Here is a 19,328-nt window from a genome sequence, read left to right on the forward strand (position 1 = left end):
TTTAACTCTGATATAGGGAGTGTGGCACACATGGTCATGGATTTTCTTCAAACTTCACAAACTTACTAGACTTAATGAAAAAAACAAAAAATAGCAAAATTTTGGTTGCTATGCATTACGGTTGCCATAGCAACCAATGACAAATTTTACACCTATTGAAAATCCATATTTTGACCTGAAAAAGGCTATTTTCAATGTAATATTTCATATAAAAAAAAATAAGAAAGAGATAAATCTTCATGATTTTATTAAATATATGCATATTGATATTTTATTTAAACAACTTATATGTTGATAACAATTTAAAATCATAGACACATATATCCCCCTTTTCAGGTGGGTCACACAAGGTAAAAAAACACTCTTTTGAGGACACTTTTGAATGGTCACCATATTTTTTTGCGGTCACCTATATTAACGTACATAATAAATTTAGAAACACCATCATCCCATCTTACAAATGAGGCAAAAAAGTTATTGGTAAGTTTGTCTTATAATATTGTAACCATGGAAACAAAATCCTTAATTTTCATTTTTTTCATTTTTTTTTCAAATTTGCAAAAATTTCAAAAAAATTATTTTAAACTCCAATATTGCTCTAAAAAGATTAAAAGAGGTATGTTGTTCAATTTAATATAATAACAAACATTTTAGATGTGTTTGTAAATACCGGGAATAAACTTTAAACAGTTGCTATGGAAACCTTTTTATATAGATTTGATAAAAAAAATGAAAAAGTTTAAGTTTGTTCTTTTATTGTGATTTACAGAAGAAAAACAAAAACAACTTGCATGTAATTAAGTTATACTGAGTTTAAACATAATGTATATATAAATTATTGTCTTCTTACTCATATAGTATTTTCTAATAAATCTGTTGCCAACGAATAGTCTTTTTGCTCAAATAAGTTTAATTTTGACAAAAACATATTTTAATACAATAAAATACAAATACAAAAGACCATTCTGCTTGCATAATGCTGGTTGTCTGATTTCAGAAATACCAACAATATTCAAGTTGCATAAATCTTTAAAACACTGCAGTCACAACAACAACAAAATGATGCCAAAAAACTGTATAATAACCCTCATTTTTTGTGATTTTTGACACCATGAAGATCGACTAGTGTGTTATGGGTAGTGAAAAATGTGTAAAACAGGCTCATTTTTACTAAATCATAGTTATTACAATAAAATCACACAATGCAGATTTATTTTGCTCAGAGATATCAAAATACAATAAGATACCATTCAAAATGAGTCACATTATATACAGGTGGAAAGTGTAAAGTTAATGGAAAAGTATTATTTTTTTTGCAGTTTGACAACCTCTTCCTGGTTATTGAATGAACTTACTTATTTAAAAAAAATAACACCTCCATAAGAATGCAAGTAACATTACATTACCTTGAAAGTTCTGATTATAAGTAATATTATTCACAAAATGAAATGCAGTTTCTAATAGCTAAACTCAGTGCTCGGTCTATAGGTATATTATTTTGTCACTGTAAGTTAACCATAATTAAAACAAATACTCAATATGGAACCACTTCTTATATAATTACACACCAAATATCAGCTCTGTTAATTGCAAAGAAGACTGATTATGGAGAAGAATGATGTAACAAGTATACTATAAAAATAAGCAACACATTCAAGTACAATGAATAGACAATACATGATCTTACTTTGTGTTTATTTTAGTCAAATAATCTGTTTAATTTTAAAATAAGGCAGTCAAATGATTTATGATGGATAAATTTAATATTGGCAAAGTAACCAGTAATAATTGTTCTTATGTTGTCATGTTACACCACAGTGACAAAATGATTTTATTGTTCGTTCTTATGTTGTACTGTTTCACCACAGTGAGTGTCCCAGGTTATAGTTGACTTGATTTACACTTGTCATTGTTGAGGACTTTTACAGCTGACTATCCGATGTTAGTTTTGCTCATTGATGAAGTTCATGTTGCTTATTCTTTAGTTTTCTATGTTGTGTCATGTGTTCTATTGTTTGTCTTTCTTTCATTTTTAGCCATGGCATTGTCAGTTTGTTTTCGATTTATGAGTTTGAAACAAGTTGAATACCATGAGATTTATAGAAACTGTCATGATAAAATGTGCTTGATAGTGGTCTTTAAGTGCTCTTTGTTTTCCTCGCACAATGCAGCAACACAGTCATCAGAAGATGTTTTTTTGTCTTGTTGAAAAAGTCTGGAGAAATAAGATGAAATCTGCTGACCAGACAGATATTCAGATCTCTTAAATTTTCCAGACATTCTCATCTCCTCTGCTGCGACATATGGGTCTACTTTATTGCCGGTTACTTTACCAATATTAAATTTATCTACCATAAATTCTTTCTGCTGTGCATTAAATGTAACCCTAGCTTTTGTTTCCTTAAGTGCCCAGCCCATAGGCAGATAAGAACTATGGTTTGTGTTGAAATCATTACTGGGAACACTAGGCAATTTATCTTTATTTGAAGGGTACATTTGCATTATCTTACTGGCATAAATGTATTTAGCCCTTTCAGTAACATTAAGTCTTTCACTTCCATCAAAGGAACAGTCCCCAAGTAAGATGTGATCATCTACAGCTCTTTGGTTTGAAAACTGCTTTGTACAATTTTCCACAGGACAGTCAAAAACTGTTTGCCTTTTTGGTGTCATTTCTACATGTACTTCATGATCATCTGCAAAATAACCAATACATGCTATAAATATGACAATGTTGATATGCTTTTCCCTCAGTTTTAGCTTGTAACACAGATTTGTTTTTTTCTATTGATTTATGAGTTTCGAAACCGTGGTATACTACTGTTGTCTTTATTTATAACCTCTTTCTGGAAGTTTCTGGGTCACTTTAATGAGTGGGTTTAACACTGTAGTGCATAAAATAAAAGGTCAAGCAAACCAGTAAAAACAGTAGCTACAAATATCAATCACCAAAAAACACACATAAACAATAGAAAAGTGGCTATCTCACATATGACTAGGTTTATAATGCACTTAAGTAATCTCATTCTGTTTGCCTAGCATGTCAAATGGTATTTATCTTAATTATTGCTATATTTGAATTGAGATCACTGTATTATGTTTTATGCAGGGTCTTTGTAAAACTTGTTTTTACTGTCGCAAATATTCATTAATATAGCGACGCCTCTAGGTAACCTTAATTTGAGACAGTAAATTCTATTTGTTACCAGGGTCAAGCTTATTCATCCTCGAAATAACCCTTCTAATGGTTGCAAGAGAATATCAAAGGATTGTAGATTTGTTATCTTACCTTGGGTGCTTTCAGTTTCCGTTTCAAAAGCTCTGGTTTGTGTTTGACCCCATTCTAACACAGTTTTGATTTCCACAGTTTGAGATGGACAGCCAATGGTTCCCCATTTCATCATTTTACCTAAAAATTAAAACAAGATTAAGATAAAAAGGAACAATTATGTTGTTGATGTGCATGCATGTGTTAAATCCTACAAAAACTAAAACAAAACATTGCTAGATGACACAGTATGTAAGATGGCCTCTCACAAGATTGGACAATATATAATTTTGGTTTATTATTTACAAATGTTCTTGCTAACAGTAGAATACCTATTTGATAGTTACTTAGTTCTGGTACAAAATGAAAAAAAAATCTCTCAAATGGAAAACAATTTCCATTATAGATAGAAGCCATCACTTTTTTGTCTCATATCTGAAAGGAAGACATAGGTATTTTTTTATCAGCAACAGTGATGAGTGCAGCAAAAGTTGTCACAAAATGTTTAGATTTGCTCAAGTAACTTTTATTTTTTTGGCCCATTAGATAAATCTCCAAGTAAGGAATATGACAGTTGTTATCTATTCATGTTTATGTGATTAGACTTTTCATTTTGCCATTTGATTACAAACTTTCCGTTTATAATTTCCTTCCAAGGTTGGTATTTTTGTTATTTTACTTTTTCTTGCGACTGAATTAATAAACAGTGTTGCTATTCTTCAGATTGTCTATTTCTTAATTTTATAACGACATGCATGACCTTTCTCTATGTCAACATTTATTAACTGCTTCTTTAAAAAAAAATGATTTATAAACAAAATTCAAAAATGAAGTTGTTTTTTTTCTTGTTGTTTTGGAGCTTACATACCTTCACCAACAGCATAGGCTTTCCACATCCTCAGTCCAATACTGGAGTACTCGAAATTGTACAACTTTGAAATTAATGGAATAGAACATTTTGATGACTTTGCATCTACAACAAGAACTGCGGAAGCAACTTTAACTTTCAATTCAGGCTTCTGCTCTTTGTCCACAGCCTGCAATAAAAACAAACGTACTATAATTATATTTATCTGTTAAAACATCATGTTCTTGCACATAAAAATGAATCTCAAAAGCTTTAATCTAAAAACAAAAAGTTTCCCACAATCCACTGCTACATTACCTCCATTAATTTTTTGTCATCAGGAATCTGTTTTCAATTTTTCATTGTATGAACCCAAGCACCTCAAAATTTCATCCAATATAGTATTTTACCTCTCTTGGCACTTAGATACATAAAGAAGATAAATGTTTCAAGTAGAGAAATATCTCATCACATTTTATGCAGTGGTATGTCAATTTAACTTTATATACATGTAAATCACCTGAAGTGGCGATCGTGTGGTAAGGTAAAAACGAGTGGATACGGCTTGTCTTGAAATAATATGAAACATTTGTATACATGTATCAGCTTCTACTTTTGTTAAGAATAAAATCTACATGTGCATACCTGTTTCATATGCAAAGCTGAAGTCACATCATTGCCTTGGTTAATGTATCGCCTAATAATGGACTTTATATGAGAAGCACGTCTGTCACATGGCCCTAAAATGCAAAAGTTTTTACATTATTTCATTATAAATCATAGAATTAAAAGTTTTCTTTATATTTCAAATGACTAACAACCATACATAATTTAAACTTTACAACACTAACTTAAGTATCTGAAAAAATTTTGAATATGTTTTCCCTGATACCTTCTACTTTTTTAAGCATAAGAATATGTGAATACTTTTATTCCATGAGAATTTGTGTGTCTTTGTGAAAATTATAAAGCATACAATTCTTTTAATTCAATATTTGATATAACTCATATTATATAATTCTATGAAATATTTGAATTATTATTGGAATTTTAACAACATAATTTGTTTATGTCTGTTATAATTGTCAGTTATAAATTTTAAGCTCTTTCCTGCTACAGGTTGAAAATATTAGTTTAAAAAAAAAATAAGCATATACATGTTTCTCAGACACGGAAGTAGAATGCTGTCGGAATTATTTAAAATTATGTCAGAATTTATTCCATTACATCAATGTTCTAACATATATCATATTTACAATAATTAATTGTCAAAAATTCAAGTATTTTGTTGTACATGCAAATTAAGATAACTTCAGTTCTAGATGAAAAAGAATACACTTTTTCCAAATGTTTAGAAAATGAAAATACTCCACTAAATTATGCTAATACCTTTTCCATTTTGAGCTTCACAGAAATTGTATGAAGCAATATTATTGCTAAGTTCATTGTGAAGCATCAGTATAGTTGAAGAAGATTTATAACAGCCAGCATTATCGGAGAAAAAGTTTATTTTTTTCAATCCTGGCTTATGATGAAGAATGTCTCTAGCTACGTCTATCAAGATTTGAGATGTTATAGATACATCCTGGGATACTGGTGATTCAAAAATGTGAACATGTGTTAAAGATGAGAAATTTGATCCTTCTTTCAACAATGTAACTGCTATGTGCCAGTTTATGCCTCGTTTGGCAAACCAATCCACTTGGCCTGTAAAATATTGCCAAATTATCAATTAAAAAAATGGCTCATGAAATAGTCATGACAAAGTTTTAAAATATAAACGAAATTATAATATGTACAGAGTTATTCGCCTTGAATCTAACTATTTGAATAAAAGAAGCTTTGTCAGCATGCTAACATACACAACACCCATACATTGACACTAGGCAAATAAAATATTACTAGATTCCTGAGTATCCAAGACTAATACCTCCTACAAAAATTAACTGATTAAAATTTCTTGTGAATATGAAGATTAACAAATTGTGTCATTATTATTGTCAAAACTTGGTTAACATTTTTTGGTCAATTATGAAAACAACTCTGCATAAAACCATAGATTAATATCTTATGAGATAAATATGACTTGCCTGCCAAACTGACCTTATTTGACAAGCATCCTATTGATGAGTGCATGAGGCATACCAAAATATTTGATCTAGTGCATTATCTTAAATTTTGTTTCTATCAGTGTTATTTTAATTCAGTTAATCAAAAATTACCTTCTCTATATTTCCTAGGCAGGAACTTCATTGCCCAGTCACATGTTATTAAAGCATCCTCGTTTGTCATTTGTTGTACAATGTCAGATCTGGCTTGCTCCTGATTCCTGGATCGTATGTCGTGAGATTTCCATCTCCTTATGGCTATAATAGATTCATCTACCTAAAGAAAATACGCAAAAATGTGTTTAGACAAATCGTTTAAAGACATATATATATACTGTGACAATTGATTCTCTGATATCAGAGATCCTATATCATTATAATCAAATTCCAACACTTTTTTGGTAATGGGGGTAGAGTGGGGCGCCCATATTCGCCTGGGACACAATTTCGCCGTTTAATGATTTTGAGGTGTAAAAACTAAGGATGGCTGAAATGGAAGTCATATACCGGTAAATGATATTATATAACACATATGATTATTTTTAAAAACTGAGACAAAATTGCGGCACCTACTGAAAAGAACCGAAAAACGGACAACAATTTTCATCCAATTTTCTGAATAAAAAAACATGAATTCAAAGAAGTATTTCTAAGAAATACCAGTATGCTAAAAATCCATTTAGACCTGCACGCATGAACATTAACTGTAGAAAACTTAAAAAGATGTGGCGAAAATGAGCACCCCACTCTACCTTTATTAAATATATCTGTAAAAAATCTTGCCAAAATGACATTAACAGTAATTTATGGTTCATGACGATAAAATATACACCTTTATTTTAGACAATAAAAATTATATGATTTTGATGAATCAAGTTAATTTTTTTTCCCGATGATGGTAATAATTATATCAGACATCTGATTTTTGATGAATCATGGTAAATTTTTTATCAATTTGACTAACTTTGAAATATAATGGAATACAAAGTGAATCAATTGAAAAAAGAGATACCTTTATTGTTTTCACATTCTTGGTATCATTGTAAAAGCAAAGTTAGACCTTTTTCAAGGTTGTATTATCTTTTATCTTACCATATACATTGTTGCCTCTTTGTTCTGCCATGGATACTCCTCAGCTTTCTTTTTGATGGTATTGAGGCTGAATTCTACACTTTCACAATCTTCACATAGCTTAGTATGTTGATGATTACATTCTGAAGTATAATTGGGTTCAGAGGGACTGCTTAGAGCATATGATGTGCAGTGGTCCATAACCAAACTTTCTCTTGAAATATGCGACTAAAATTTTTAAAAATAGAGTAATTATAACACTTCATTTCTTTATCACCATATACATTTTTAAATAAAACTTAAAAAACAAGATTAATCTATTGCCTCAAAAGTTTTTATATACAAACTGATGTACACTAGTTGTCGTTTGTTTATGTAATTTATAGACTTTGCATGTTTCTCATTTTTTATATAGATTAGACCGTTGGTTTTCCTGTTTGAATGGTTTTACACTTGTAATTTTGGGACCTTTGTAGCTTGTTGTTCCGTGAAAGCCAAGGCTTAGTGTTGAAGGCGGTACCTTGATCTTTAACTGTTTACTTTTATAAATTTGTTATTTGGATGGAGAGTTGCATCATTGGCACTCATACCACATCTTCTATACCTATAAACAAATAAAATTGTTTAAAATATAAGTATTATTATAGTAATAAACCATTTTTCTAGATGTTCCAGACATTGAATAGATATTTTAAAACTCATTGTTGCCTTTAATTACTTATACATCCACTTTATTTCAACTCTGGTGGATAGTTCTCTCATTGGCAATCATACCACATTTTGTTTTAAAATCTTATGAGGTATGGTATTGTATTTGATCCATTTTGAATTCATTTGTAATCCTAGTTATTCAGAAACTTATTTCAAACTAACCTTCAACCCTGATTTAAGATATGTTTTTGCCTTTTGTAGGCCTAATAACAAGCACTTTACTTCTTCAGTTGGCAATTCTAGTCTTTTGATGACTTTGTCAAGTTCATCAAAACCTTTACACCCTTCCATGATGAAATTATCAAGACCCTCAACACTTTTTCTGACCACAGCTGAGCATTCATCAAGTATTTTGTACAGTGTACTGCTCCATACAAAACATTGAATAAGAATTCATTTCATTTCAATTTCTGAAAAAGCATACTGATATTATAATTGTAAAATAAAAGCTAAAATCATGGTGGTAGTTTGCATGGCATTGAGCTAAAATATGTTATTTTTAAACAGCTGACTTTATTTGTCATTGTTGAAGGATGAACAGTCGCCTATAGTTCGATTACATCAATCAATGTCATATAGACATCATGGATAGTTGTCTCATTTGAAACCAGACCAAATCTCCCTATTTTACATAAAAATTGTGGATATCCCCCTGTACTATGTACAATATTTAGTACATTATCTTTATGGGAAACACCTTAAAATCAAGTGATATATATTGATAATAGGCAGATTTCACAATGCAAAAATGCCAAATCAAAGTTAATCCCATTGATATAAAATTCTGTTCCACCATATACATGTACTTATTCTATTTTTGTAGAAATTGCCATTACATATGTTAACTCACATATATTTCTCTTTCAACACTTATTACAATACCAACAGTTTCATTACAGTTACATGGACAAGGTCATGTATGCAATCCAAATCTGGCCAAATATTTTTTTTTGTCTCAATCTGTGTTATCAGGGTGTTTTTTTCACATACAGAAAATTGCATATCAACGTCCTATTTCTTCAAGTAATTAAAGTAGGGAATTACTGTTGATAATAGAATGATGTTCACAGATAACTTATAATAAAAGACAAGATAATAAAAAAATGCTAACAATTGTCTAAAGTGCTTTTATATAATTGGCTTAATTATGAATTTTCACGATTCCATCTGAATAACAAATAACTTACCAAGAGGTTTAACATTCTCCTCGTTGCATAAAGCTACATACTGAGAAATAATGGAGGAAGGTGTAAGACTTCGTATAACAGTTGGTATTATAATGACTTCTCCTGTTTCCATTTTCAATGTTTTCTCACCAAAGGGTTGATCTTTAACTATCTGTCCTGACGTTATAAAGTCAATAAAATGGTCTAACTGGCTTACAGTATACTTTTCTCTTGATAGCTTTTTGGTTGTAACTGGTTCCCCTACACCAAATTGCTGAATATGCTCTTTTGCTTGATTAAATTTGTAACGAGTCAATCCTGGTATAAGCTGAAAATTGAAAAGAGCTAGTGGAAAAAAATAAACATGTGCATGAACTGTACAATTTAATCTGAATCCAATACCAGTGACATATCATTGCTTCACTGCTTTTAAAAATCATTTTAATTGAGAATAATTATTTCATAAATAAAAATGTCTCCTTGAAGCAAATTCTGAATCTTCAATTAAAAAAAGAATGCTTATTTTTGTAAATTCATTGGGGTGTAAAAGTGTTGATTGAACTTGAAGTACATTTATATAAAGCGCAGCCATGGTTGACAATGTTATTTCTCAGCCTCAGGATAACAAGTAATCTGCTCTATCCCTCTCTCAGCTATCTGTTATTTATATATGAAAATGTTGGGTTTTTAAAAAAGAATACAATAAATATTGCAAATACAATAACCTTATACACATTCAGGCAGGAATATTTTTCACATTTTTCTATGACTTTCATCTTAATTATATATATAAACAAGATTGTGTCCTCAGTACACGAATGCCCCACTCACACTATCATTTTCTATGTTCAGTGGACCGTGAAATTCGGGTAAAATCTCTAATTTGGCATTAAAATTAGAAAGATCATATCATAAGGAACATGTGTGCCAAGTTTGAAGTCAATTGGACTTCAACTTCATCAAAAACTACCTTGACCAAAAACTTTAACCTGAAGGGGGACAGACGGACAGACGGAGGAACGAACGGAAGAACGGACGCACAGACCAGAAAACATAATGCCCCTCTTCTATCGTAGGTGGGGCATACAAAAATATTTTTAGTCAAAAACTAGATAAAAGACAATACTGTACATTCAAAAATATGATTGTGTGCATTTATCATTGTTTATTATTGCAATTTTTGAAGATTAAAATTTATTAAACCGAATAGTAAGATTAATAATAGATTTTTTTTTAAATCTGCATACTAATATATATATATAACATCAGTATAAGTTTATCAAATTCAGAATGGAAGGTCTCTAATAGCTGATACTCATTCTGTCCAATAGATAAAAATATTGCAATAACTTATAAGTGTATTTACTATTAAATATTTTAAAATCTAACCTTTTGTACATCTTGTAATTCCATGTCTTTAACAATGGTTGTCAGAATCTGTCGCTGAAATGTCCATGAATCAGCCCTTTTGTATATTTCAACTAGTGTTTCAAGAATAGCATTTTCCTCCATTGTTTTTGTAGACATATCATTCAAAACTGCTTTTTTTATGAAATTCTCTTCCCCAGGACATATTGTGGAAAACATCAGTTCCATGCATTGTTTGGCCTTGCTGATATATCGTTGTTGGGTTCTGGTGCTTGAATCTTTTATGTAAATACTCAATTCTTTAACAGGACTAATACCAGAAATAGATAGAAACTTGTTAAGGGACTCAAGTTGAAGCGAATTTGACACAGAGGCTTCTGATGACTGTGACAACTGAGATACAGTTTCCTGGCTGATCTGAAATTCACTATCAGTATCATCAAAAGCAGATGATGTAACCTACAAAATAATAATGCAAATAATTATGGGCTTCTACATGAATTTCTTGATACTTTTAATATCTACTTTATAACATAGGAATACCTAGAAACATGTAATAATAGTAATAATAATTTTCTTTATTTCCACAATAACATATATTAATCTGTTTTAGCTGTAACAAGTACACAGTAAAAATGTTGCTCATTGTTGAAGGCCTTGTAGTGAACATTTGAAATAGTTAAAGGCTTTGCTACTTCAGAAATAGATTAGTTAGCTGTTTTTGGCAAAACTTCCAAGGAATTTTTGGTCCTCAATGCTCTTCAACTAAGAACTTTATTGGGCCTTTTTCACTTTTTTTCTTTATGCATCAGTGATGAGTCTTTTGAGAAGAAACATGTCTAGCACAAACACAAAATTTTAATCCTGGTATAGATTATATGATGATTTTATGAGTATAACAATGCAATGTGGACTCTTTATATAGTTTAGTGTGTCATTGGTAATGACATATCACTTTTCCTTTTTTATACATCGAAGTTCACAAACTGAAATGAACATCCGTGAATTATCTTATTTAAAGATATATAGACCCTCCACTTGTATGTAAAGTATGTGATCTAAGAAATTGCATTTATACCTCTGTTTCTGATAGTCTAGCTCTTTTCAATGGAATATCAGTGTCATGAGTATCTTCTGGTACGCTTCCCTCATGTGTAAATGGCAACTAAAAATGGAGAATTTTTTTTTTTTTTCTGTTAATACAGTGTATAAAAACATTTACTCTTTTTTTATGCAAAAGATGCGTTTTGCTGTACTAAAAAACCTTTGGTGGCCTTGGTCTGTTTTCTTATTGTTGGTTGGATAGTTTGTTGTCTCTAGCTTTGACACATTCACATTTAACTAATTCTCATTTTTATCTTTTAGTTTTTTGGGAGAGAAAAAAATGCATAGCCATGATGTAGTAACTACAAACTTATATCAATACACCCTGTGTATAATTATATATACAGTTTTCAGTAAATGAATGTAAAAAAATTGCACAGTAATATTGTTACATGTGAAAATAATCTTAATATAATTTTACTAAGTGTGTTAGCAAAGGAAATATCTTAAGTTATCTTGCTTGCTAGCTGAACCATGAAGTCTTTATTAGGTTAGTTAGGTAAATGACACAATTTAAGAGTAGACTAGTCCAAGAGATAACCAGCGAGTTAGCTAACCTAGGACATTACCTTTGCCTACACACTCATTGAAATCAGCTGTAAGCTTTTGTCAATTGTCTCACCTTTCTTCCCTGAACAACATTTGGATTGTCCTTCAATACTTCTAATCTACAGCTATGACATATTCCTACATTAAAGAATATTAGTTATGAAAACATGAGTTAATTCTGGTGTGCATATAATCACCTGTGATATATTACATAAATTTCTTTGTAGACATGTACGTAAATTTTTTCTATTTAAGAAAACCGTTAGAAAAAAATTAAACAAATACTGACCATTAATTGTAGGTTAAATAAATAAAAGCTAGCTGGGAACCTGGTACAATGATATTTAGTGTAGCAGAGGAATCCGGGTCTGGTCGCGCACATTCACGTTTGCATCCACTCATGGTCGCCCCCTTTCACTTTCGCACCCTACCTGTTCGTGCCCAATTTTAATTGGTTTTGTGTTTAATATCTTTGTAATAAAGTTTCGGTATTTGTTGTCATTGTCTTAAAATAAAGTGAGACAGCAATTTTTTTTGTGTTGAATAAATCTTAATCATGTTTTGGATAGTGTATTATCCAAAAAAAAATTAATCTTTTCTAAATAAAGTGGGATTCCAGCAACGTTTTTATTTTGTGTTGAATAACTCTTTATCATTTTTTGGTTAGTGTACTGCTATAACTTTGTTTCATTCACTAGCTCCACAATTTCACATAATTATATATTACAAAATCTTGACAAGAAAATGCCATAGACAGATCCAGGGGGGGGGGGGGGGGGGCTCCTTTTGTGAAAAAAATGTGGTTCATTATATAGGGAATCATTGAAGCATGACTGGAGCAGGGTCCCCCCTTTTAAGTCAGTCTGCAGGCCCCCTTAGGGAAAGTTCTGGATCCACCACTGAATAAAACTTAACTTTTGATATCATCCTTATTTTTGAAGGGTAAAAAGAAAAGATGTACAAATAATGAATGCAACTTGTAAGCTATAATTATATAGCTATCATCTATACTAACCTGTGCCAATAGGAAGTACAATGCCTGTAGTTAAGAAAATCTGTTGTACGTTTTGCTCGGTCAAACGGCGTTCTTGTTCCTTGAATCACTGTGCACTGCTAAGCAGGACGGAAGCATACACTTTACTGACCGCTGTCTATTGTAATCACGATTTTTAAGTTCAAGAAAATGGTTTTCACAAATTACAATGTTATCAACAGAAATAAAATGAGATGATTCAAATTCGCTCTGCAAACAACCCAATTCTGAAAACAGCAGTGTCAATTTACTTCTAGGGATGTCTCTAAGGCTTACAAATTTAAAGCTGCAAGGAGATTTTAAATGAAATTCAGGAAAGTATTTTGGCAGCAGACAGCTTTCTGCCATATTTTACTGAACACTTTTTTTACCTCTGTTCTGAAGAGTTCTAAATATGGTAAAGGGAGATAACTCATTTAGGAAAAAAATAATGTACAGGCATAATTTTTAGAAATTAATTTCACACATTTCTAGATAGAATACCCATAACTTTTTTTGATAATTAGTAAAAACAAGGCTAAAATTAATTTCTTTAGTGTTTCTTTTTAATAGATGTAGCCGCATAAATTCACAAAACAACATCAAATATTGTATTTTTTTCAAAAATAACAACTTTCCCCCCTGTTTCCATGGTAACCAACAAACATATATATCGGTTGGTATCATTTTTCTGACTAGACTATTAGGGCCTACATCTCAGCCAATTTTCAGGAAGATCGGTGACTATGCGTGCCAAAAAAGTTTAAGTGGTTATGTAAAGCAAAATTATATCCGGGTGAAATTTGATCCGGAGGAAAAAATGTCACAGTAGTTGTTGTTATTTTTTTATCCGGAGGAAAATATTTCCCTGGGATATTTTTTCCTTTGTCGTGAAATTGTATCTGGGGAATTAACTTATCGAATAGTTATTAGAAAAAAAAATATCCTTAACAAATACTATGAAATAATAATAGTGTATTTGAATTAAACCTATTTTGTAAAAAAATGTATTATAATGGGAATTATTTCACAAATTATCATTGAAAAAATTCCCTGAAAAAAATCAAGTAAATATCATTCTTTTAAAAAGAAAATTATCATTAAACATAAGAAAGAAAACCAGAAATAATTTCAAAGATCATAATTGTGAAATAATATCATGATTAAATAAGGTAAGTGAAATACATGTAAAAGTGAGTTGTTTTCAGATCTCAGTACAAATATAAATTAAAACGTAAAGGTAGAAATATAGTTGCATTACTACTGTTAATAGTAATGGAAGAATTTGATTATGATAATATTTTTAACTATATAAATAGTCTGTGGACAAAGAAGTTGTTGTTGATTATATGGAAATCAGATAAATTATAGTATAACAATATATTGGAACAAAAGCAATTTTAACAGCTGGATAGTATTTACCTGTGAAATGTTATCTGTCTTATTAAAAATTCATGTTGTAAGTCATCTTTTTATATAAATGAATATATAAAAAATAAGATTCAAGGAAAAATTTCACTATGAAATAGATTCAGGAATATATTATATTAATATCTTTAAAATTTTAATTGCTCCTAATTACCTCCCTTTGATAAATTATGCAAATTTGTTCTACCTTTGTGAAACATTTTATAATTAAAGTCAAGTATATATTGATTGCGAGTAACTTACATACTAGTTAATGGGACTATATTTCACAAGGTTCTGTGAAATATGATACGCCAAATATATACCGGAACATACTATCCCCATAACACAGATAGATTTTCACTGCTCTGGAAAAATTCTACCAGTGAAATACCATGCCTGGAAAAAAATTACCGTGACAAATTATCCTCCGGATATAATATCACAGAGGAAGAAATAAACCGTTACAGTTACAGAGAATGGGTATTTAAAAGCGTAAAATCATGATTTTGTATTAAACATGTATTATTGACTGAAGCACGTTATTATTTTCCCTCTGTGAGCCTCTGACAGTCTGATAGCTTTTGACTACGTCACATAGTAACCAGTGTTATGATGACGTTTTTGAGGTTCCAATTGGGGATAAAAACGTCTTATATACCCGGCAGTTTCCTGAATAAATACTGACATCTCTGTGTTGTTATCAATCACAAACCTCGACACATTTGTAATCCGTAGTATATATATATTTATCATATACTCAGCATTGATATGATAGCTTTTGCATATGTGTAATGAGCGGAAGTACACAAGCCATAATTTCCCACCCGGGCTGATAACCCATATCAGGTGCATCTCGTGCACAAAACACATAATAGTGCCTCTCGTGCAAGTTACTTCCGGTGTTTCCGGTATCGGTTGTTTACTTTTCCATTGTGACGTCAGATATTTTTTATGACGACGTCAAAATTTACGTGAACTTTTGTGGGGATAGTTTAGTACTTGTTAACAAATGTCATTGACAATTATGAATCATTTTATAGTACAACAAACATGGAGTAATAATGATCGTAAAACTCTTTCAAATTTTCAATGTTTCAAAATGCCTCTATAGGAAATGTTACCATAAATCTATACTATTAAACGAGAAGACCTCATTTTGTGTGTCGCTTCTCTTCCTTCCACAATAAATCAATCATCATGCCTCTGTGTCCTATAGGTATAAACATGCATAGTCGCATTTGTCATCCATTCTTATGATTATTCAGATTGAGTTATTTTGGGAGAAAAACGACAAAAAAGAAGTCCGGATATGATTCCGTCATCAGACTGAATTTTAGTCATAGATAAGACTTCCGGTTTGAAACATGCACAAATACACCCAATCGTATGATAGATAACAAAAATGAAAAATAAATAAGCCAATCGGAGCGTTCTCAATATCATGGTGTTTAGATCGCAAGAACCACAACTATTATACCTCCTTATAGAGGACAATTATTTTTCGCGTTTATCTACATGGAAACTACTATTATATTACTTCAATATGTAGAGACTCTCTGTATTTTCTCTACTGTTTTCTTTGAAATGTTAACGTTTACTATCTAAGGGGTCATGCCAGTTGCATATATTTTAAAATAAGTAAAACATGTGACACAAGTACAACCAATCGTATGAAAGATAACAAAAATGAAAAATAAATAAGCCATTCCGAGCGTTCTCCATATCATGGTGTTTAGAACCACAATTATTATACCTCCTTAGAGAGGAGAATTATTTTCGGCGTTTATCTACATGTAAACTACGATTATACTACTTTCTTATATAGCTGGAGACTCTCTGTATTCTGTCAGGGACTTTCTATGTTAGTATAGAAAGTCCCTGATTCTGTCTACTGTTTTCTTTGAAATGTTTACTATTTAAGGGGTCATACTACTTGCATATATATCAATAAGTAAAACATGCTCAATTTCATCTAAAACTACCTCGACCAAAAGCTTTAACCTGAAGCAGGACATACGGACGGACAGACGACCGGACGAACGCACGAATGCACAGACTAGAAAACATAATGCCCATAAATGGGGCATAAAAAAATATGGTTGAAAGGGAAAATAGTGATTTGGCAAAAATGAAAGTAAGGTAGAGATAAGAGGGAGGCAGCTGAGGACCTTTTTCGGAGCGTCGGGATGGGGTGTTTTTAAGCTCGGGATTTGAGGATTGATCCTTACGGAATCCGGGAATATATTTCCCGATTTTGGGATTTAAGGATATGCATTTCTTTAAATTCTGCATCTCGGGATTTCATGATTTTAAGCCCGGGATTTCGGGATCATGACCCCTCCGACCACCCCTCAAATTAGCCTAAGTCGGTCTTAGTCATTTATACATGATTCATATCCTACCATTGGTATGTTAATAAGGCTCTCAAAAGAAAAGGCACTGATGGATTGTCCTAGAAGCATACTTTATTAGACTAATAATGGTCTTTTTATAAGCAGTTACATTTATTTTATGTTTGAAACGGTGCAAATTTTTAATTTGATTTGACTATTACCAAAAGAAGCATTGTAGCAAAGGAGAAGAATAATTGTGGTCTGAGGCCAGAAAAACGAAAATAATTGAATTTAACAGAAAGGAAACAAATATCGGACTTTGGAAAAAGGGAGAGGGCTTTTGATACCTTTTATGAAATTCTACATACAGAATATCTTTTACAAAAAAATCATCCTACAACAGTTCTCAAGCTGTATATGCTCGCGATTTCGCGGGTGCGTTCTAGTATATTTGAAGGTAGTGATGCTGTTGTTGGACAATTATAGTATACAGAGGCGGATTTAGGAGGGGTGCGACTGGAGCGGGCCCCCTCTTAGGCAGTCAGTGGGCCCCCACTTATTAAAATTTCTGGATCCGCCACTGGTATATTTGATTCATAATTTAACTTCTTTATAAAGTTTTTGACTGTTTTAGTTATTGCATTTGTTTATTTGCCTTACATAAACTATTGTCGGAAGTATATGATAAAGCGATTAATACATGGCCTTTTCCATATCAGCCTGGGTATCATCCCTCGACCCATCTCAGCACCTCGACTCCGTCTCGGGCTGATATGGGGGTCTCGGGATGATACCCAGGCTGATATGGAAAAGGCCATGTATTAATCTCTATATATTTTCTAGGCACTTTCTATATTTATCTATTTTATATGATCCATCGCCCCGTAAGATTTATCGTTGACTATTTATTCAGTCATTTAATAATATTTTACATATATATTCAACTAATTTGTTTATCAGTTTCGTTAAATTCTTGTCTATTTATTTATGTTTTAATCATCTTCGCAAATATAAATATATTTATACTTCTTTATTTTTTTTATTTCAGTTTTTCATTCCATTTTCTAATGCCTACCATCTGTTCTGCACTTCGGGTGTCAGAAATGTGCTTCTGAATGAAATAAAAGTGCAAGTCCGGGAAGGTGCAAATTATACTTTGAGACTTGACGGTGCAAGCATGGGGGTCTCATTGGGGAGTTCCGATCCCGGATCCCGCTTACTGTTTTGTCAGATTCCCGTATCTCGCTTACACTATGTGCGTAAGCAATTCTCATTTTTTTTGTCATTTCCCGGGTCCCGCAAGACCTCATTTCCCGTTTTCACGCCACAATAATTTGACTTTCACGTGTCACGCTTACAAAAAATCCCGCGTCACGCTTAGACCCCAATGAGACCCACAAGCATCGAATCAATGAATTTATCATCTTTTTTTGGCACATTTTCAAAAGTTTTAGGCGGATTTAGGGATATTCTTTCGGACACAAAACCACTTCAAATTTTAACACAGACAAACTGTATTGGAATTGCTTTGGCAACTACAAGAACTATAATTCAGTGGCGTACTAGGTAATTTTCAAGTGTACGCCCGAACCTCGGTCAGGGCCTAAAGGCCCCTATTGGATCCAGGCCAATGAACCAGCTGGTAGTAGATGGGCGGGTGCTAATCCTTCGGAAGTTTTAAAGTTATTGAGAATGACATACCATTCCTGTTATTGAAAACTCATATCAATAACAACATTCTGTAGATTGAAAATGGTTATTTTTTTATGTTTAATCTATTCATTGTTTATTTAGAATCGTAAATGAACATGAAATGATTAATTTTCTGAGTTGTTCAGGTGCAATATTAAAATGTGTAGATAGAAACCCTGGTTCTCAAGTTGCCTGAAATTTTTCATTTCAGTGATATTTATTTATCAGTCCATTACAGGATTTAAACAAATCAAATATTTTCATTTAATTTCTGCACAGGTTTTATGACAAAATATGGAGGTTTATAAATTAATCATGTAAATTAACTCGACATCATAATTACCAGGATGGAAATTTATTCTTGTGCTATACGCGTTTTCCTCCAGGAAAGTTTCATTAACTTTGACCACGGTTTTACAAATAATTTATATGCACCAAATTTTAACCTCAGAATGTAAATCAAGTTCAAGAAATTCCTTTTAAACATCCATAAATTACAGAAAACTCATCATATATAATTTCGTCATGATGCGCTGGATACTCTTTTGACCATAAACAGTTTTTGTTCAGCTATCGCAAAATCATGCGATAGTTTGCCATAAATAGCTATTGATATATTAAAACTTTAACCACATACTGAACCACACAGTTATAATAAAAACAAATGCAAACCCCATTTCGAATCTAAG

General features: G+C 31.6%; 1 protein-coding gene across 1 annotated transcript; it reads right to left on the reverse strand.

The window, feature by feature from the left end:
• Window positions 1–738: 738 nt before the first annotated feature.
• LOC143062512 (uncharacterized) lies at window positions 739–13,667 on the reverse strand. Its single transcript, XM_076234182.1, has 14 exons — window positions 13,662–13,667; window positions 13,208–13,286; window positions 12,266–12,330; window positions 11,618–11,704; window positions 10,561–10,998; window positions 9,189–9,499; window positions 8,168–8,372; window positions 7,316–7,522; window positions 6,338–6,500; window positions 5,505–5,822; window positions 4,761–4,855; window positions 4,137–4,305; window positions 3,290–3,409; window positions 739–2,696 (listed from the first exon to the last, which is right to left on the reverse strand). Exons 1-14 carry the CDS (start codon window positions 13,665–13,667, stop codon window positions 2,110–2,112), a joined length of 2,850 nt encoding a protein of 949 aa, XP_076090297.1. The 3' UTR covers window positions 739–2,109.
• Between the last annotated feature and the right edge of the window lie 5,661 nt (window positions 13,668–19,328).

This window comes from Mytilus galloprovincialis, chromosome 2, assembly GCF_965363235.1.
Source record: "Mytilus galloprovincialis chromosome 2, xbMytGall1.hap1.1, whole genome shotgun sequence".
Classification (NCBI taxonomy): Eukaryota; Metazoa; Mollusca; class Bivalvia; order Mytilida; family Mytilidae; genus Mytilus; species Mytilus galloprovincialis.